General features: G+C 37.8%; 2 protein-coding genes across 5 annotated transcripts; one reads left to right on the top strand and one right to left on the bottom strand.

Annotated features, from left to right (window-relative positions):
• The first annotated feature begins 825 nt into the window (after positions 1-825).
• Positions 826-5194, top strand: LOC110731854 (zinc finger HIT domain-containing protein 3-like). Of its 4 annotated transcripts, none has more exons than XM_021911756.1 (10): positions 826-1076; positions 1593-1714; positions 1881-1912; positions 2461-2508; positions 2606-2665; positions 2768-2809; positions 3242-3325; positions 4240-4328; positions 4445-4495; positions 4752-5194. In XM_021911756.1, the coding sequence occupies exons 2-10, from the start codon at positions 1641-1643 to the stop codon at positions 4773-4775; spliced, it is 504 nt and encodes a 167-aa protein (XP_021767448.1). In that variant the 5' UTR covers positions 826-1076; positions 1593-1640; the 3' UTR covers positions 4776-5194. The 4 variants fall into 4 exon arrangements, with proteins under 4 accessions (XP_021767448.1, XP_021767445.1, XP_021767446.1 ...); XM_021911753.1 differs by having other exon boundaries at positions 827-963; XM_021911754.1 differs by having other exon boundaries at positions 827-963; positions 1568-1714.
• Positions 5195-5288: 94 nt separating this feature from the next.
• LOC110731853 (transcription factor PIF1-like) lies at positions 5289-14136 on the bottom strand. Its single transcript, XM_021911751.1, has 7 exons — positions 13163-14136; positions 12301-13042; positions 7953-8057; positions 7809-7874; positions 7317-7382; positions 6805-7233; positions 5289-6284 (listed from the first exon to the last, which is right to left on the bottom strand). Exons 1-7 carry the CDS (start codon positions 13246-13248, stop codon positions 6177-6179), a joined length of 1602 nt encoding a protein of 533 aa, XP_021767443.1. The 5' UTR covers positions 13249-14136; the 3' UTR covers positions 5289-6176.
• Positions 14137-20737: the final 6601 nt, after the last annotated feature.

Raw genomic sequence — 20737 nt, 5'->3', positions numbered from 1 at the left:
CAACTTACCTCTACCCACTACTCTAATAGTTACCTGCTACTCGCTACCGCTCCTCTACCCACTACTTTAATAGTTACCTGCTACTCGACCACTAAAAGCTACTCGCTACCGCTAGTTTTGCCAAACAGTGCCTTATAATATTTCGTGCATTATTACAAGTACACATTTTCAAAAAAAAAAAAAATGAAAAAAAAAAAAAATCACGAGTACACTACTAATTGCTAATCAAAATGTAGCTCAAAATTTCTTAAACGGGTGAACTTTCGTAGTAAAGACTTCGGGTGAATTTTTTGGCAGCTTATATCCGCAAAGTCCTGGGCTGGTTTTAAACTCGGTAGAACTCTGTAGTTTGTAGTAGAGCACCGGAAACACCATCATAGTATGTAGGAAATATGACTAATAGCAATTAAAATAATTAAACAATTTATCTGGAAAATGTCGTGGCGTGACAATAGATCACTGTTCTAAAGTCGAATTTGTCCCGCACAGGTACACATGGACTCGTAGCAATCGACCTTCAGGGTTACACGACTCCAACTCTTCAGTACAACGGAGAATTAGATTGAAAACATCTTCGAACAATGCTCAATAGAAAGGAGGTCATGAAAAATCATTTTAAGAGAGGATATATATCACTTTTTTCTCTGTTTGAAAAGGAATAAAAAGAGATGTTTATATAGTATTTGAGTGTAAACTGTATACAACAAATCTGGTCACGAATGAGAGTGAACCAGATATAATGAATTTAGTCACTAGACAAAAAAAAATGGATAGTATTTAAGTCCTTCAATTAAGCCAAAACTCCCAAAAGTCATATGACTAAATGAGCATAAATCAAGGAATTGAATTGGCTTAATTTAGGAAGCCATGTAAAATATTTTGACAAAGGAGAAATTAACTGTTTTGAATCATTACTTGGAGTTCTTTACCTAAACTCCAACATAGTAACCTCTGAAGCTCTTGGTATATCTCTCTAACTCTCTCCTCTTTTTCATTCGTAGCCTTCAAATTCTTGTATTTCAGGAGTATAATTTTCTTTCAATTTTCTGGACTGCTGTCTCTGAATTTTTACCTAGGTCTGGAATTTTTTAGCAATTTCATCTATCCCTTTTCTTCAAATTTCAAGTTTAATCAATGTTTTATCTGGGTGGTTTTTTTTTTTTTTTTTTTTTTTTTTTTGATTCAGTAATTTAAATTAACTTTGGGTTTTTCTGCTTTTTCATTTTTCATCATGTGGGCACTCATATTTTGTACTCTAATTTGGTCAAGTATACCGAAAAATGTAATTTGAGTATGAACTCTAATAAATAAAATTTGGGGTTTAATTCTTTTGCTTAATTGGTTTTCCCCTTTGTGATGATGCTGTTGTGAATGCAGTAGATTGCTATAATGATAGATTTTGTGTTTGTCAAATGTCAAAAGTTGTTTTTGAGGAATTGTAAGGAAAAATAATGTAAAATCTGATAATATGATTGAAGTTTAATCTAGCAGCTAGCTGGTTGATTTATTACTTTATACTTGTATTAGTATTATTTTTTTTTGGTAATCCTCATTATGTCATTTGCAGTGATGGTTCTTGTTTGCATTTGTAGCTGAAGCTTCTTTTGCATAGCTAGCTTTAAGTCGCAGCCGAAAGAAGCATGGGTCCACAGCAGTGTAAGGTCTGCAACGATGCAAAATCCAAATACAAATGTCCAGCATGTCTTGTACCATAGTAAGCAAGCAAATGTTGTATCAATGGTTTAGGTTACAAACTATTATATATAACCTCCCTCCTCCACATTTGTTGTCGGTTTTTATCGTCTTTGTTGATTGTGTTATGGTGTAGTTTATATTCATTATTCTGCTGATGCTTAATTGCTGTGTCTTCTAATTTGCAGTTGCTCCCTTGCTTGCTTCAAGAAGCATAAAGGTATGACTGTTGTCTATGGAGTTATCCTCATTTGTATACTCTGTAATTAAAATTATGTTTGGATAGCAATGGTGAAGCAAAGGGGAAGGGGGAAGGAGGGAGAAAGGAGGGGAAGAAGTGGATTGGCATTCTCCTTCTAGATCTTTCCAACTTCAGGAGGATTTGGTTATTTAAAGAAAAAGGAAATTAGGTTCCCTCATTATCTTCCCTTCCGTTGCCTCCATCTATATCCATATTAATGAAAATGGAATCCTCACTTTCCTTTCCCACCAATTCCCCGTGTCCAAAAACACAGTAAATGTGAAAATATATGTTTTCAAGTTTTCTTAAGGAATTATCTAATTTATGCTAGTTTCCTTTACAATATCTACAAGTTTGCTATCACTTTTTTAGTTAGTTAACAAAATGAGACGATGTTTCTTTAGACAAGTGTATGTTATGATCAGAACAATATAACTTTGTTAGGGGGAAAGGTATGCTTGATGATATAGCTATTCAGTCTCTGCTGTCAAGATGATGGCTGATATGTGCTTATTTTATTTGGTCAGAAACTCCGTGTGCTTCTGTGAAGTCAGTGGTGTCTGATGAAAAACCAAGTAAGAACCTGTATATTTTTTCTACTCTGATATTGATTATTATTTTGGTGTAGCTTGGTGCTTACCTCTGGTAACGATTGGTTTTTCAACTGTGCAGAAACATCTATTGAAACTCCATGTGCGGCTTCTAAACCAGCAGTGTCTGATGATGAACCAAGTACGAATCCTTATAACTTAAGTTTATTTGATATTCATTGTTATTTTTGTGCATCATGGTTATTACCTTTGGTAATGAATTGTCTTTCTTTCATCTGTGCAGAAACATCGTATGCTATACCTGTATCCTGTGATAAAATACCAAGTAAGAAGCAGTAGTCTTATCAAGATCCTCTTGTTGTTCAGCTTATAATATAGAATGATCTTACTTAAAGTATGGTATTTTCTTCTATACTTTTCCCCCTTTTTCCTCAGTATGTTATGTCCTTTCTTCGGTGGCCTTTTTGAAAAGTATCACATATTGCAATTTGCGCTCTTTATTTTAAAATTGGTTACATTTTGTTTTGTGAAACCATTCTGTAGGCTTGATAAAATGTGTTTCATTGAGAAGTATCAATATAAACAGAGGAAGCATTTGGCTCTCATGGCCTATTCATTTTCTTATGTTACATAGCTGCATTATTATCCTGACATTGCTCTCAATGCTATATGAAGTGAAATTATGTACCTGAATTGCATCTTATATATATGGCCTATTCTCTGCTAATATTTTCTTCTTCTTGATTTTGGCAAACAGTGATTCCTCAAACGCTTACAGAAAGACCACTCTTTATTGATGAACCATGTGAAGTATTGGATAAAGCTAAATTGGAATCTATAGGTATGAATCATCAAGTAAACTAGAAAGGGCTACTAATTTGTGGAACTTGTCTGAAGGTCTGAGTGTTTTGAGAAGTTATCAAGAGTAATTTTTCAATTCCATTCCAAAATATTAGCCATTTAGCTAGTTCCATATGACCTAAAAACTAAGTCATTCGACAATACCAATACAACATTAAATGTCATTTCTATGTATTACATCGGCAAATAGTTATGTAAATATAGTAAACAATCAGCATTCTGGGTTTGCAATTGAAAGCTTATGATTTACATGTTTCCATCTTTACTGAGAGCATTATTAAGAATTTAAGATACAACATATGAATGACAATGCTGGTTTTCTTTCTTCTAAAATGATGTCTGACTTTTGTCCTTAATTTACGTTGTCGTTAACTGTTATGGATTGTAAAAAATAAGTCTGCCATTCACAAGTAGGGTTTAGATCTTTCAGGTGCTTCTTATACTTTTTAGTTCTTCACTCGTAGCTCTCTTTCTGCAAATTGTTTCCGCCACCATCCCACTATGTTAGAGCATTAAAAAGATATAACAGTCCTCTGTGATGATGTTGTTTACTTAGGTTTGAAATTTTTCTTGAACCATTTGTTCTCAATTCAGATAGTTGTTTGAGCTCAACAGGCTTTCAGAGCGTGTTATCAGAACTAATAATCAGCAAATCTTATCTGTCATCCATGAAGTAGGGTCTGAATCTTTTCAGTGCTTTCTTGTTATGCATATCATACGGCAATCTTTCTGAGCATCATGTTCATCATTAACCCAAAAGTCAAAGTGTCATTGAATCGGTGCTGGACAATTTTCGTATCATAACTTTTGGGACTCACTGTGACACCACAGGCAACTACAGGATTTACTGGAATTTTTGGCCTCTTTAACACTTTTTTTTCTCAATTGTTTTAGTCGCTTCTTCTGAAATTCGAGATGCTTTGAAGAGTGAAGGCCTCCAAAAGCTCATCTGCAGCATAGATGATTCCCCAAATGCTTTGGAAGTAAGTGAATATTATATTTTCCTGAGGCGATAAACTGTCTGCTTTTTTCAAGTTTTAGGATTACTGTACAAGCACTACATAATGAATTTGCTTTTCCTTATATCTAATGATTTCAGGAACTTGAAAAGGCTATGGGTGAAGATGTGTTCCGCTTATTCTCTGACAAGGTATTCTGATGGTGCTATGTTCCTAGTCTTCCTACTAAGGCTTGTCCTTCCTACTTTTAACGGCCTGGCATTGGGCTGTGTCTAGGCTGAGGTTTTGTAGAAGGAAGCATGTGGGTCATTTTGCCCTGAGTTAAGGGCCTGCCTCCATGCCTACTTGACCATTTGAGTGAACTATGGTTGATATTGGTTGCTTTACTTGAAATGATTCACGAACCCTTCGTATTAAACTTCTCACATCCAATTGTCTTGTTTACAGGTATTGTCTGCAGCGAATCCCTAGGAGAGTGTATAGCCGCTATGTTAGTGCAATTTTTGGTGAGTTTCTCTGTAACATCATCCAGCTTGAGCAGATATAGAGAAATGTTATGTAATTGGTCAGACTACAACTGAATCAAGATGAACAAATCTATTTGATGTCAAGTGACCCCCTGGTTTCCAACCTTCGATGTGTCATCTGATAGCTACTTGATACGGAAACAGTCTTTTCTTGTGAGTTCAAGAGTTGTGGCATTCTGTACGTTTTTTTTTACTGGTGATTGATTGGTTAACTGATCATTAGGTAAAACCAGTTGGCCAAACAAATATCGTGGTGCATTGGAGTGTTTGTACGGTAATGTATGCAGTAATGCAGAATTTTATTGCTTAAGCACAATCAATAGATCAAACAAGTTGCCAAAAACCGTGTGCATTTTGAAATTATGTTCTCTACCAATCAATCTCTTCTAAACCTTGTCTGGTAAGGGGCTATGTAGTTAGCAGAGGCGTGTTTTTTTACTCGAATGACTTGTTTGGTGGACGGTAATAAATGATACTAGTAATTTGGTTTGTATCAGAATTTGTAAGATAAGCTTTATCCTGTTCATGATAATAAATCACCATCTGTAAGTGTTTTTCCACCATTAATTTTAAACACGGTAAAAATATACTTCGTATAAGAAAAAAAAAATATATATATTAAGGAAGAGATGCTTGCCAAGAACTGACATAACCATAAACATTAGCACGAGATTTTTCTTATAAAACAATGAACTTACATTTTTGTGATTCTCAAAAATTACATATAAACTTTGTAACAATTACCATCATTGTTTTACTGTCTGCCAAATGCAGCCATTGAGTTCGAGTATATGGAATTATGTATTAACCTGTATATAGACTAGTTAATTGGTGTTTAGTTATATCAAGTTAGAAGGAACATACAGATTTACGAAGGCGATTCTTCTCAATCTCTGCATATACTGAGCTTATGTTATCTTTCTGTTAATTTAACTGATCTGTTGTTTGGTATGGTGCAACGCAATCAGTAGAAAGCACGTTTATCAATTTCTACCAACTGTAAGATATTTGCATCGTGTTGCACTGCACCGAGCAAAGTCACTAGCTGAACAAAAACAAATTATCGATATCTGGAGAATAACATTTACATGAGACTGTCTTCACTTGTAAGGTTTGTGTTTTTTCGCGGAAGATTTGTACTCTGATTGCTTGAGGCCAAACTTGAGGGGGGGAACAACTATAAACCTCATGGTACAAAATTTTTGCAGGCAATAGCCTTTGGCCGTTTTTCTAACCAAAAATATCAACCTGCTGCAACAGAAAATCATCTGTAAGTATTCTAAAACATCGAAAAACAAGAATTGGGTAGTAACTCAGCCCTGCTCTACTTGGTTTGATCAGATAGTCATTGATCATCATCGGCTTCACTTTTGCTAGTGCTTGGCCCAGGTTGGCCTTCGCTTTTGCTAGTGCTTGCTGGTTTGCTTGACCCAGGTTGGGAAACAGGCTGGTCCTGTCAACAAACCAAGATCTTTCATTAGCACAAGGCCAAACAAAGCATTACCAACATTTTCCAACATTATAACAATGTAAAAAAAATTTCAACAAAACACTTATTCATTGGGAAGTATCTGCCTTGTTTTATAGGTAGCTTCCCAGTTTTAAGGTTGGCTCTTCACCTTTTTATGTGGCTTGACCTGATTTTTTACTAGTCAACACGTAAATCTACTGTTTTTCTGTAATCACATGTTCATGGTGGAAGTGGAAACAAGTTATAAACAAAACGCTACTATGGAGCAAACATGGATGTTGCCATTGAAACTTTTTTTTGAACCAAAAAACATGCAGAATTTTCAAACAGTTGAAGACACAACTGGCATCTTGTCACTCTTATTCATGTCCAGCAAAACGTAGTTAAGACTGAAAAACACAAAATGTTGATGGTCTGTCATGTTCTTTAGCAAAGCCATATCAGGTTGACAAAGACGTTCACAAATATCCCCCCAAAAATTACATATATTAGGCAGAGTTACCTGAACTGCTTGCATCTGCATTTGCATTTGCATCTGCATCTGCATCTGTTGGAGAGCCATGTATTGCTGATACGGGTCAGCCATGTTAGGAAGTTGTGGCAGGCCGGAACTTTGAACAGGAACTGAGCTACGGACAGAATCAGCTTGAATGCTGGTTTGGTTTACAGAGAAATTGGAAGCAGGAGAAGAAGTCATACGAATGGGCGGGACTGTGAATCTTGGAGCAAATTGAGGCCCTGCTGCAGTTGCGGAGGGGCTTGGCATGTTAGAAGCAGGCATATTGGGTGGAAATGGAATCATCGGGCGATTCATCCCCACATCCATTCCCATCCCCATTCCCATTCCCATCCCCATTCCCATTGGTGGCATGTATTGTTGCTGCATTCCAGGGTACATCATTGGAACCATGCCACATCCCATTGACATCATCTGGTAAAAATTGATCAACTTCAGTCTCACTGATACAGGTATAAGTGTATCAAAAGGAGGAATAGAGGATTAGAGGGTAATACCTGAACTTGCATTTGCAGTGACTTTAAATATTCGATTGCCTCATCAAGCATTGAAGCTTTGTCTGACTGTATTCAAGGACGAAGAAAACTCTAGTCAAATGTTGTGTGTAAATTGTGTATCTATTCGTTTAGCCTGTTTAATAGGCAATGACAATGACGATGATGTTAATGATAATGTACTTACATGTAATTTTGTAAAACAAACGGCAAAGTTCATGGTAATGTTACTCCATCTCCAAGGATCTGTCTTCTTTCATAAACTTTCATTACCACTCAATAAATATGCCACCCCAAAGGCGGTAATGAAATTTATAAAGAAACGCACAAACTCGGGGATAAAGTTCCATTAACATAAACTTTGGATAGAACTTTCCTTACAAAATAGTTCATATTTTGTCATTACAATCACTATTTTTACTACAATCGCCATTTACTACTACCTAATGAACAAGCCATGTAAGTACATAGGAGTATCAGATTAAGCCTTCATACCTTGTTGCAGCGAGGAATGAGTTCTTGCAATGCCTTCATCTTCTCATTAATCCTATCTCGACGTCTCTGCAGTCCAACACTTGAATTATCAGAGAAGATATTTCAAGAATACAGAATTTGCATTTGAAATAATAGGATACTAACCCGCTCTGAGAGGTTGTGGACCTCTGCAGCACGAGATCTCTTCGAGCCATGTGAGCCATGGGAATGCTTCTTCTCATCGTCATCATCACCTTCAAGCTCTACATCCTTGTGTAAATTTAAATTTGCTGGTTAGTTTGTTGAAAACATAATATCATAATGTTCAAATTTATCTTATGCAGAAAAAGAAATGGAACATGCTTTGTGTGGCGTAGCTTTTTGGCTTCTTTTTTTCCCTACCTTTTAAAAAGCCACCCTAGTTTCATGCAGGAATTATGAAGTGTTACATAAGAAAAGCCTTTGGTTTGAGATTTCATTTAGCTTACTTATGCTTTCGACCTTACACCAAGATGCAAGACATGAAGGGTTAATGCACCTTAGAGTTACGATACTTGGTAACAGAAATCACAAGAAATTATACTTTCGCTGTCCACATATAACTATCATATTACTCAATTTAAGGATGCTAACTGGTTTAATTGGTTAGCTTTTCTACAACAAAAGCTTTACTCAAATTTCAAATTATACTATCAACGTGACTACTATTTCTAGTTTTCAGACTGAAAGAGTACGTTATCCCATAAATAACCTTTATATAAGACTTAATAAGAGGGTGTGGAACTTCTTAGGAACTTTTACAATATTAAACATAAGCTTATTTATGTTTGTCTAGTACAGACTACAGAGTTATATCGAATGTTCAATTTAAGCTAAACAACATGCTCTTTCAAGTTTCACACCACCAAGGCTAGTTTTTCTAAGATATATTGATTGAAATTTGACAGTATTTGTATGTTACATATAGGAAAAAGTAGTATAAATTTAAGAAGACAGAAGTCACACACACATGATATTGTCTAGTCTGAATTTTTCAAATTTGATTATAATAAATTTAATTACTCGTTGTAATTTTATATGCAATAAAACGAAGATAACATAGCCTAGTATCTTCTTAATAAGTTTCACATAAAACGAATAATGGAGTTAGGATTCTTAGGAAAGAGCACCGTTTCTTATGTTAAATTTTGGCTGCATTTCAATCTGTAGATTACATGATCACGGTGATTTTTTTTCCATGAGTACATTCATTCAATCCTCATCCTTAACTTTTTTTTTTTTTGGAAAGCAATCTTTATCCTTACCTCTCCCTCTTAAACCCTTCATATCTCCCAAAAGATACCCCACTTTTTATTTCTGATTTTACTATTATTAACGGTTCGGATGTCACATGGGTCAACATCTAGTTCTGCTCAATAAAATATACCCCCTTATTAGCCCTCCAAAAGTACAAACTTTAAACACAAATTCTTACTAATTTATACTTCGTAATAAATAGAAGTCATATAATCATATGAAATCTAATTAGCTTCCTTTTAATGTCTATTTTGAAAATAGAGTATCAAATTTATTACTACCAATTAGGCATTTATGCATACAAAGTTAAAGACATATACTACGTATATTTTAGAATGTGTTTTAGAGATTGTAAAATAAGGGTAATAAGAAATTGTAGATATTTTATTACCAAAAAAAAAAAAAAAAAAAAAGGGTAAAGGATAGAGAATATATGCGGCAAGTCACACCCACATGGCCACATGAAATAGTAAGACCCATGCTACGACAGTGAAAGTGGGCCTTAACCACTTACTCAACTTCAATCCATAAAGAGAGACCACACGACAAATCTGACCCAAACTTTTATACTTGTCAATTACTACCCTTAATTTTATATTTATTTATTTCGACACATACTACCCCTTAATTTTGTATATTGGGAAGTAATTATTATGTACTCCTCCGTTACTTATTGTTTGTCTTATATTCAGTTTAAGTCCGTTCGTTAAAAATTGTTATTTTTTAACAAATGGTCAATGGATTATACTTTATTTCTCACTTAAAATATCTTTGACTTGGGGTGAATAAATAGGGGCTGATAATACTCTCTCTTTTTTTTTTTTTTTTTTTTTTTCACAGAATACGCTCTCTATCTTGAATACTTGGCGTAGTTTGATGTTTACATTATATATACATTTATTTTAAATATATATTCTATTAATATACAGTTATAAAATATAATTGTGTAATACTTCATATGTGGTTGGATGGTCAAAGATATACTCTATTGACAATTAGATTAGTAACAGTTGCAAATATTCAAGAACGGAGCAAAAACACTATTGCTATTGATTCTATTCTACATGATTTGATAGCACCGCCGTTCACTCACAGTACTCATTATGACTCTCTACACATGGCACAATCAATGCTTGACATGTCAGCAACACCCTTGACCAACTTCAACCACGTATACAACAAAAAGCAATAATTCTATATGTAAAAAGGGCAAAAAAAAAGCCCCCCAAAAAACCAATAATTAAAGTCCTAAAGAGGGTAGGAAGTTAAGAACTACGAAGTCAAATTTTAACATAAAAAATACCCATATCTACAAAGTTATACTGTAATACTCTGTACAAGATTTTATCAAAGCATGTCAAATTGGAAAGTACAGTAAAAAAAAAATTACACGCTACAATTTTATCATTTTTTATTGTTTGATTTGTAAGGGTATTATTTTCAATCTCTTGAAATTTTATTTCTATTAAAAGAAAGGGAAATTGTTTGGTGTATCCCTGAAATTTTTTAAATGCACTATATAGTATATACTCCTGAGGTGCTTAAAAAAATGCACTAAATACCCTAATCATCTAAGAGATGCACATATCATTAACTTATCAAACTAAAATCATATCCACACACTAACTCCCTTTTAGTACTTTATTTTTATGTAGTAAAACCACCTAAAAACATAAATTACATCAAACTTTGAACTCCATGAATTATTCTAAATCCTAAACTTTTGGGTGTTAGAATTTGATTTATTAATTAAGTTTACTCGATAATTAAATGTTTTAGCATTACAGTAGCATTACACTGTAATAATTTAATAGAATTTGATGCCTTGGGGTCTCAATCTAACAAAATTAACATTTGTTATGAGCATAGGGGTATTTGGTGCATTTTTTTTACAAATTTCAGGGGTACACGATGCATTTGAAAGATTTAAGAGGTACACGATGCATTTTTCTAAACCTCAAGGGTACACGGAACAAAAATTGATTTAAGCACACCTTAACACACATAAAAGTGTGTAAAGATCAATTGTAGTGTGCCAAAATCATTTTTTCATTTTCCTCCATACTAATAACATCTCTTTTATCTACTTCCTTTCACTTTTTACTTTTTTTATTTTCTTCGATTTTTTTTTAAATGGGTTTCCACTTTTCACTTCAAGCCCTTTCTTATAGTTCTGTCAACATTTTATTTGTTTATTATGGATGATTTGGTAAATAGTTTTCCCTTTTCAATCTCTCCCAGACCTATAGGGAAAGGGGAAAAAAAAAAGGAAAAAAAAAAGGAAAAAAAAATTGTACATACTTCATATAAACTAAAATAAGAGTATAAGACTATTTTTAATTCATCTGATTATAAAATTAATTTATTTGAACTTATTTTAATTTGTTTGAAATTATTTTAAGATATTTAAAATTATTTTATATGAAAAATCTAAATATATGAACCTGTTTTATTACATCTAAATTTAATTAATTTAAAGAATTTAATGTTTCCTTTAATTTAGTTTAAGGGAATATGAATGTTCAAAAATATTAGGAGTCGCGAAAAGGTATCATTGCACCCAAATAAACTAGACAAAAAAAGAGGACCCATATTCAATGCAGATAATACACTGAACCTATCTTAAATACTTGCACGACATATAGTTAGTTGTGTTATCTTCTTTAATTTTTTAGCTATATTATTGCATGATTTTTTGTTCCATCTTTACATTATTAATCTTCCTATACAAGTAATGTAACTCTCTAAAAAAAGTTTAAGTCATAATTGCATAGTTAACCAAGAACCCAAACATCTAATTCTTGTATGCATATATATCAACTTACTATATGTAGGATTGTAGGTAAATAGTGGAAAAATCAAACTATGTAATTACTTATTTATAGCCATAACGAGAACTAAATCAACTGATATGCTTATCCCCTGACCTAATATGTATAAGATAATATAGATGGAATTAAACATAGTAATCTATCTATACTTAGTATTACGCACTTCATATTACACTAACTCTTAGACTTATTTTGCCTTTCCTTAAAAACTCTCCAAGATCATATAATCACACAAAATCACTAAATTATTAGTATCTCTATATCAACCAACTAATTTAGTTAACATCCAAACATTATCCACGAACCAACAATTATGGAAAATTAAACACATCCAATATGCCTTCATGCCAATAATATGAAGAAGCTAAGGTAATTAACAAACTCACTTGATCAATGGCCGTAGTAGAAGGGGTCATAGATTCATCATTATCTCTTCGCTTTCTCTTTCGATCCCCCGCTTCATTCTTAATCCCTTTATCCCTGGCATCTTCGGCGGCGGCCTTAGAAGGGCCGCCGCTATACCCACCAGACGATGACGAAACCGTCACCTCCCCACTCCCTTTCGTATCCAACACAAAATCACTGCCACCAATTTCGCCACCGCTAGGAAAAGCAGATGACACTTCCCCTAGACTCTTCATGGTCACCAAAGCCGGTGTCGTATTCGAGTCCACCACGGTTAACTCCGGCCTCATACTCGACGACACCTCGGGATCTTTACCGCGCATTCTTGAAAACATTTGAAAATTCTTAGTCGGTTTCGGTGGTGGAGGTACAGGCGGTGGCTTCACTACTACCGTAACAGCCGCAGGAGGGTGAATAACCTCCTGCGGCTGTTGACGCACGACGGTAGTAGCTACCGCTGGAAGCTGAGTTGTCTGAGTATTATCACCTAACAGATCACTATACAAGTCCTCTAACGGGTAGTGAAGCCATGTTGCCATCTCATCTTCGGCCATGTATAACTGTTGTTGCTGTTGCTGATGTTGCTGCTGTTGCTGTTGCTTTTGCTGATAGTGTGATTGTGTTTGTTGAGGCGTACTAGACGATTGCGACTTGCGTTGGTTTTGAGGTTGCGCAACTATTTGACCATCTTGCCATAACAACTCCAGAATCTCGTCTTCAGCCCTGTTCACAATAAGTGACACCGTTTAAAATTACACTATCAACCTCACTATTAATTCAATCAATCAATCCCGAGCTGAAAATAAAAAAATAAAAAAAGAAAGCTCGGGAAAAGTTGTGTACTTGCTGTGATGGGTGACCGTAGATGATGTTGAAATCAAGTGTTGGTCGTCTTCCATTTCGAAATCCGGAACATAATAGTTCATCATGTAAGTATTATTCTTACTCTTCTAGTAACTTTTCTTTTATACCTCACAAAAAGTTACCTTATTTAGTAACTGCAACAAGAATAAAATAAAATTATCAAGCAAAAAAACAAATACTAGTAGAGAAAAATAACATTAAATTTCGAGAATTTGAAGAACGTACTAGAAGAAATTCGCCGACTTAGAAAAATTAATCAACGAAATTTTCAAGGAAAAAAAATCTCCTTTATTATTTTTTTTCTACAAACGACAAATAAAATGGAGTAATAAATTTACAGAGTTGAGCAATGAGGTAAGCTAAATAGGGAATAATAAGGTTTTTTTTTTTTTTAAAAAAAATGGAATTATTTTGGTATATTTGGGGATAGAAATGAGGAAGAATAAAAAAAATTGAGTAGTTTTGTGGGTTATTTGAGCGGTGGGTGGGGGGGAAACTTGAGAAGAAGATAAGATTTTATTTGTACAAAGTTATATTTTTGTTTGTGTTTTTTATACTCTGAACATTGTCTCTTGGAATAGGAAAAAGTTTAAATGGGAAACACGTTCTTTGCTTGATAGTTGATACAGTGACGAAAGAGTTTTTATACCTTCGTTCTATAAATATCACGTTTGTCTTTTTGGTAATTTTAATTACAATTATTGTAACCATTCTGTTTAGCATAAGTTAAGTACTCTATTTTTGTTTTTGCAAGATGTACCAAGGAAAAGATTGAGAAGCTTAATTCTCGCCAATTAGAGGTGATCATGGGTCGGCCTGAGCTTTGCCCAAAAATCGGCCCATTTTAGACCAAAACCCGTGCCTAAGCCCAAATTTTAACTAAAATTGAATTTTGGGTTGTCCTCGGTGAAAAAATTAAAATGTCGAGCCAGGGTTGGTCGGGCTAAAATTCAGCCTAAACCCTCACTTTTTTCGGGGTCAGGCTAGGTTTGATCACCTTTATCACCAACATGTAAGAAAAAAGGTACTCTATAGCTATGTAGTCTTAATGGAATTGTTTTGATATATAAAATTCAAAAGGATAATGCTATATGTAATCCTTAGGGTAGAGGTGATTAAAAATTCGAGTTGGGTTAAGCCTTAACATTAAATCTCATGCCTAAACTCGCAAAAAGTAGCTGGCTTGTCGGGCTGAAGCGGGGTTTTACAAATTTTTTCAGAACAGGTTCAGGTTTTTTAAACTAAAAAGTGTATTATGGTTTGCCCAAAAACCGCCCTTTTTCGAGCTGGGCTAATGGTTCTAGCCGGATTTGATCACCTCTACCTTAGGGCTACAAATAAGCATTTAGTATCTTTCCTTATTTGATATAAGATTAAAAATGCATGACAAAATTATACGCATATCAGTGTAATAAATGAATGTATTTCATTAATACTTTCTTCTTTTAGATTCTTATACATGTGCAATGCTATATGTGGCTCTTAGGGTTACATACCATCTAATATCTTTTCTTATTTGGTACTCCCTCTATCCCTTATTTTTTGCCCCATTTGACTTTTCACAGTCTCCAAGACACGTCTTCAAACGTATATATCTCCATTTCTATACGCGTAAAAATTATTAAAATTTGATATTAATAAACTATACAATGAGACGATTCTTAATAAAATCCCACATGAATATATTATCACCTATAGATTAACAAGAATTCATGGTCAAAGTTTTAAAAGTTTGACCCATAAACAAGAATTCATTGCAAAAAATAAGGGACGGAGGGAGTATAAGTTAAAGATGCATGACAAAATCACACGGAGTAATATGTATTGACGATTAAAGAAGCATTGAATTTTTTAGAAACAAAAACAAATGGGTATTTACAAAAGAAAAATAGAGCATTCTCCATCTTGATCTTAATTTTACTCCATACTATGAACACTTGTAACTTTGTAATAAGTTGCAACACTTGTGTTTGCGCGTAATTTTACTAAGATTTAATAATTTATAAGTAGTACATGAAAATGAATAAACTAATTTAACAGCCCGTCTTGTGTGCGGCTAGCCACACCATGTGACTGCTTGTAAAAAAACAAAGTAACCCTATAACACTGATCGAGTAACCACTGTAATATATACTAATCGAGCGAGTAACCCCTATAACACTGCCGAAGTAAACCCCTGTAACACTGACCAAATAACCCCTATAATACTAACGAAGTATGGCCAGTCACATATAAGTATTTGTGATAAACTAATGTACAATTGGAGTTAATTAGAGTACTAATTGATTAGGGGATTTTGCTCCCACCAATCGGAATGCGCCACGTGGGCCAATCAGGTCCTGCCAAGTGTCCCCCAGTTGGAAGTATCAGGGCTTGCCACGTGGCACGCGCTTATTCGTCCACCTTGGACCTATTATGTCATGACACGTGGCATACTCCATGCCTAATGGAGAAACCGTCCACCCAGGCCCAACTTCCGAGGGAAGCCCAATCAGCCCTAGGTTAACCTAAACCTAGGATTGGCACGTTTCCCAAGGTTATAAATACCTCCCTTAATCCTCATTAAGGGGGGATGACAGAGATTACAGAGATAACAAAGCAGATTACCTACATTAAACACTCTCACCTAGAGAGACCCAATCACTTTAATTTCCGCATTAATTACTCCTTAATCAAGTACTAACTTGACCGTTGGAGGCGGAGCTCCCACCACCAGGAGTCTCCGTTGTTTTGCAGGTACAGGTGTCCGGTTCCAGTCTCGGAATTGTAACTCTCCCGCAGGACATCAGAAAACCCCGAAACATTTGGCGCCGTCTGTGGGGAGAGTACTTCTGAGATGGCATCCACGTTTGTACCGACTCCTGAAGAGAGGCGTCCCCTAGACGACCCTCAAGTTCAGTCGGACCACAATACTGAGAATGAATTTGAAGTTGAAGCTCACACAGCTTCAGACGGGACCCTAAGGGCCCGACGTACCCGTCATACCGAAAGGGGGGAACGGGAACATCTTCATACAGGAAGCGAGCCAGCAGGCGCACCGCCTGTTCGGCAGCAGCTGACTGATGGGTCTGCTCCCATCACAAGGAACGAACTCATGACCTTCATGAGGGACTTCAAGGGAGAAATTCAAGAGTTGATCAACAAGAAGCCGCCTGCTCTGGACAAGGAGCAGTCGGCTAAGAAACCTTCCACTTCACTGAAGAGGAAGCCAGTTCAAGGGCGAGAGGCGAATCCTCATCCTAAATCTAGGAAGCGGGAGCCGACTGCCCTTGATTTCACAAAATACCGTTTTCCTACTCCAGGAAATAGGAAACCTGTTCGTCATATTCAGGCGGACGGGTCGAGGAAATCATACACAGACGCTCGGCTACTGCTAGAGCAGAAGAAGAGTGACCGATTGTCAGAGTCGGCCTCTACTTCAAACTTCCAAGACAGTCTGCGAAATACCTCAATGAGGCATACACAGTCGTATCATGAGAGTCAGTCAGGCGGCACCTCCCGTCAGTCCGGCTTTCATAGCGACCAGGCGGTACCAAACTTACCGTTTGTGCCGCAACAACAGTATTTCTTACAGCCACCTCCGTTTGGTGGACCTGCAGCAAAAAATGTCCAACCTATGGACTGGCAGCTACGGTTGCTTAGACTTGGTGAACAGTCTTCGGCTTTCTCCAAGGAAATTACTGAAGCCGCTCAGCCGGCCAAAGTGAAAAATGTATTAGTAGGCGCCTATGACGACACTACTAACCCAGAAGACCATCTTATGGCCTTCACCAACCTGATGTACCTTCAAGGGTTGGATGATCCCACTTGGTGCAAGTGTTTCCCAGCGACTCTCAAAGGAATCGCACAACAATGGTTCGGCAACCTGCCGACTGGTTGTGTAAATAGCTTCAGGACGCTTGCTTACTTATTCACCTCCAACTTCGCCATGAACATCCCTGCGAAGAAGACGACCCTTGATTTAGGAACAATTCAGCAGGGCGAGAAGGAGGGGCTTCGTTCTTACATCAGGCGGTTTAACCTGATGAGAATACAGATTCAAGGGTTACCGGATGAAGTAGCCTATACTGACTTTTTCAGAGGTCTCAAGGACGGGTCGACCTTCAAATTTGATTTGGTCCGAAAGAGGGTGGCGACTCTTCAAGAGGCCTTGATTGAAGCGGAAGCCTATATACAGGCGACTGATCTTTGTACGGTAAAACAGTCGGACGGGAAAAGGTCCGACAAAAGAGAAGGACGATAGAAACAGTCGTCAAACAAAGATGAGAAGAGAAAAGAGGTCTGGGCGGCTGATTCCTCTAAACAGCCGGCCCAGAAAAAGAAAAAAGAATTCAAACCATACTCCCCAAAGTATGCGTTTAACAAGGATAACCAGTTTATCCTAAAAGAAATCAAGGGACGGATCTCAATTGAGAAGCCGGTCCCCATGAAGGGTTCTGCAAACAACCGGAACCAAGATAAATTCTGTGTTTATCATGAAGATGTTGGTCATCACACCAATGAATGCATCAGTCTCATGCGGTATCTGGACCGCCTGGCTGAGCAAGGTGATCTTGACACTTATGTCAAGAAATCTACGGGGAACACTTCCTCAAAAAAGCAGTCGGCCAAAAAGAATCAACAGGCCGACAACTCCGATACAGATGATGCAGTCGTCTACACCATTGCATGCGGCTTCTCAGGAGGCGGCCCCACTATTAGGGGCAACAAAGACAATATCAGGCGGTTAGATGTAAATTCCGTTCACCAAGAACGGCCGTCCAAATATTCATTTCCTGAGATTGTCATCACTGAAGAAGATCTAGGAGGGGTAAGAGGGCCGCATGACGACCCTATCGTTATTGAATGTAAAGTGGCCAACCAGAGAGTTGGCCGAATCCTCATAGATACCGGAAGCTCCTCAGATCTCATCAGCAGCAAATGTCTATCAAAACTAAAATATCAGACTGATTGCATACATCCGACCTCCCACCCTTTAGTAGGGTTTGGAGGAGTAGTCGTCCACCCAGTGGGACGAGTGGATTTACCCATCCGCCTGGGCGAAAAAAGGGAAGGACGACACATGGTAGTCCGGTTCCTGGTAATAGAAGAACTCTCGGCCTACAACATGATTCTGGGACGACCAACCCTGAATAATTCCAAGGCTGTTATAATCCCATCTCTTATGTTGCTCAAGTTTGAGAGGGATAATGGAACAGTCGGGTCCCTAAGGGGAGATCAGAGGATGGCCCGAGAGTGCTATCTCTCGGATGTCAAGCCCACTGTTATGGTCACTGGGTCGACTGGTGGAAAAACAGACCTTGACAAAGTCAAGGAGAGTGTGCCTGTTCAAGAAGCAGGCGGCAAGAAGAGAAAGGCATCCCGGACAGGGGCCGCAAGAAAAGACAAAAAATAGCAATCATTGGCAGAGGAGCGGTCGGATGAATTCCGCCCTCAGCCGTCTGGTGAACATACGGACTTGATCTTAGACGACTCACGTCCTGAGCGAACAGTCAAAGTTAGGACGACTGCTCTGAGAGACCTTGGTGACGACTTTCACAAACTATTGAAAGAATACAAGGACATCTTTGCATTCGAAGTCCATGAAATGCCAGGCATTAGTCCTGATCTGGCGGTACATAAACTAGTCGTGGATCCGAAAAAGAGGCCGGTACGGCAGAAGAAGCGGAACCATGGCGAAGAAAGAAGTAAGGCGGCAGCCGCCGAAGTTAAAAAATTACTTGATGCAGGGTTCATTCGGCAATGTTACTTCCCAGACTGGGTTGCAAATGTGGTGCTTGTTAAAAAGCCGAATGGCACCTGGCAAATGTGTGTAGACTACACAGACTTAAACAAGGCGTGCCCCAAAGACAGTTACCCTCTGCCTAAAATTGATAACCTGGTCGACTCAACAGCCGGCCATGCTTTGATGAGCTTTATGGACGCCTACTCTGGTTTCCATCAAATTCCTTTATGGAAGAAAGATCAGGAGAAGACGGCCTTCGTCACTGATCAGGGGTTATACTGTTACACGGTCATGTCGTTTGGTCTTAAGAATGCCCCGGCTACCTTCCAGCGAATGATAAACACTGTGTTCTTTGATTAGATTGGGAGAAACGTCGAATCATACATTGATGATATGATTGTCAAGACTAAACTTCAGAAAGATCATCTGTCGGACCTCCGAGAAACTTTCGCCACACTCAGGCGGCACCATGTCATGCTCAATCCCAAGAAATGTGTCTTTGGAGTCGAGTCTGGGAAATTTCTCGGATTCCTTATCAATCAGAGAGGAATAGAGGCGAACCCTGAGAAGGTGCAGGCGGTCATTGACATGCAGTCGCCTCGTACCATCCGAGAGGTTCAGAAGTTAACAGGTTGTCTGGCGGCCTTGGGAAGATTTCTAAGCCGATCAGGCGACAAATGCTTATACTTTTTCCAGACAATTAAGAAAAAGGCAAGGTTTGAATGGGGGCCGGATGCTGAGGCCGCCTTCCAGAAATTGGAAGTTCACTTGCATTCCTTGCCGAGGCTGGTCAGCCCTTTGCCCAAAGAAGTACTCTCCATGTTTAAATTCTTACTTAAGAGGGGCATGCCGTCTGTACCTTTACAATCGGCTACTCTCCATTGAGTATTTTACTCTCTTTAGAGGGGCATGCCGTCTGTACCTTTACAGTCGGCTACTCTCCATTGAGTACTTTACTCTATCTTCAGAGGGGCATGCCGCCTGTACTTTTACAGTTGGCTACTCTCCATTGAGTTTTACTCTATTTTCAGAGGGGCATGCCGCCTGTACCTTTACAGTCGGCTACTCTCCATCGAGTATTTTACTCACCATAAGGGCATGTCGTCTGGACATATAGTCGGCTACTCTCCATAGAAGAGGGCCGACTGGTTCCAAACACACAGCCACCCCCCTTATACTTAGCTAAAAAAGATTAGGGCCTGGCCGACCCTGTGCCTAACAGGCGGCTACCCTCCTTTTACTTAGCACCTACGTTCACCAAGAACTAACCAAGGCCACAGGCCGAATGATCAGACCAGGCGCCAAGCCAACTGATCAAATCTTCAAAACTAATACGACTTGTCCCAACATCATAGCAGGCGTCCGGCGGCATCCCTCCGGATGAAATTCGTTGCAGAGAGCAACTCCCTTTTGGGTGGAACATTGCTCTATAAACTAATTACACGACACCTATACGACTGCCCCCAAGGGCAACCACGTAGCCGTTTTTGAGACAAGGATAACTGTATCACTAACCAAACCAGTGGTAGCAGTTGACATCTGAGTCAGATGATCGCCTGTATTACTTGGGATAAATGCAGGGGGTACCTTTTGAGTTAATAGCCAACAAACATTGGCGAATCAAGGGGTCTAGCCGGCCTCCGCCGCCTGGTACCTCTACTTCTCAAGCAAGAGTAACGGCGACTGAGTAACACCAACGTTAACTCATAGTCACTCCCTCAAACTTAGTATGGAACCTAAAAGGTTTGAGTAGACCGCCTGTTTTTTGGCAAACAGGGGCACTCAAACCCCTATTCCTACTAGGTAACCTTTTGAGTTAATAGCCAACA

This window comes from Chenopodium quinoa, unplaced genomic scaffold, assembly GCF_001683475.1.
Source record: "Chenopodium quinoa cultivar QQ74 unplaced genomic scaffold, ASM168347v1, whole genome shotgun sequence".
NCBI lineage: Eukaryota > Viridiplantae > Streptophyta > Magnoliopsida > Caryophyllales > Amaranthaceae > Chenopodium > Chenopodium quinoa.
Note: the sequence above shows the minus strand (reverse complement) of the source record. Positions and strands in the feature narration are given on the sequence as shown.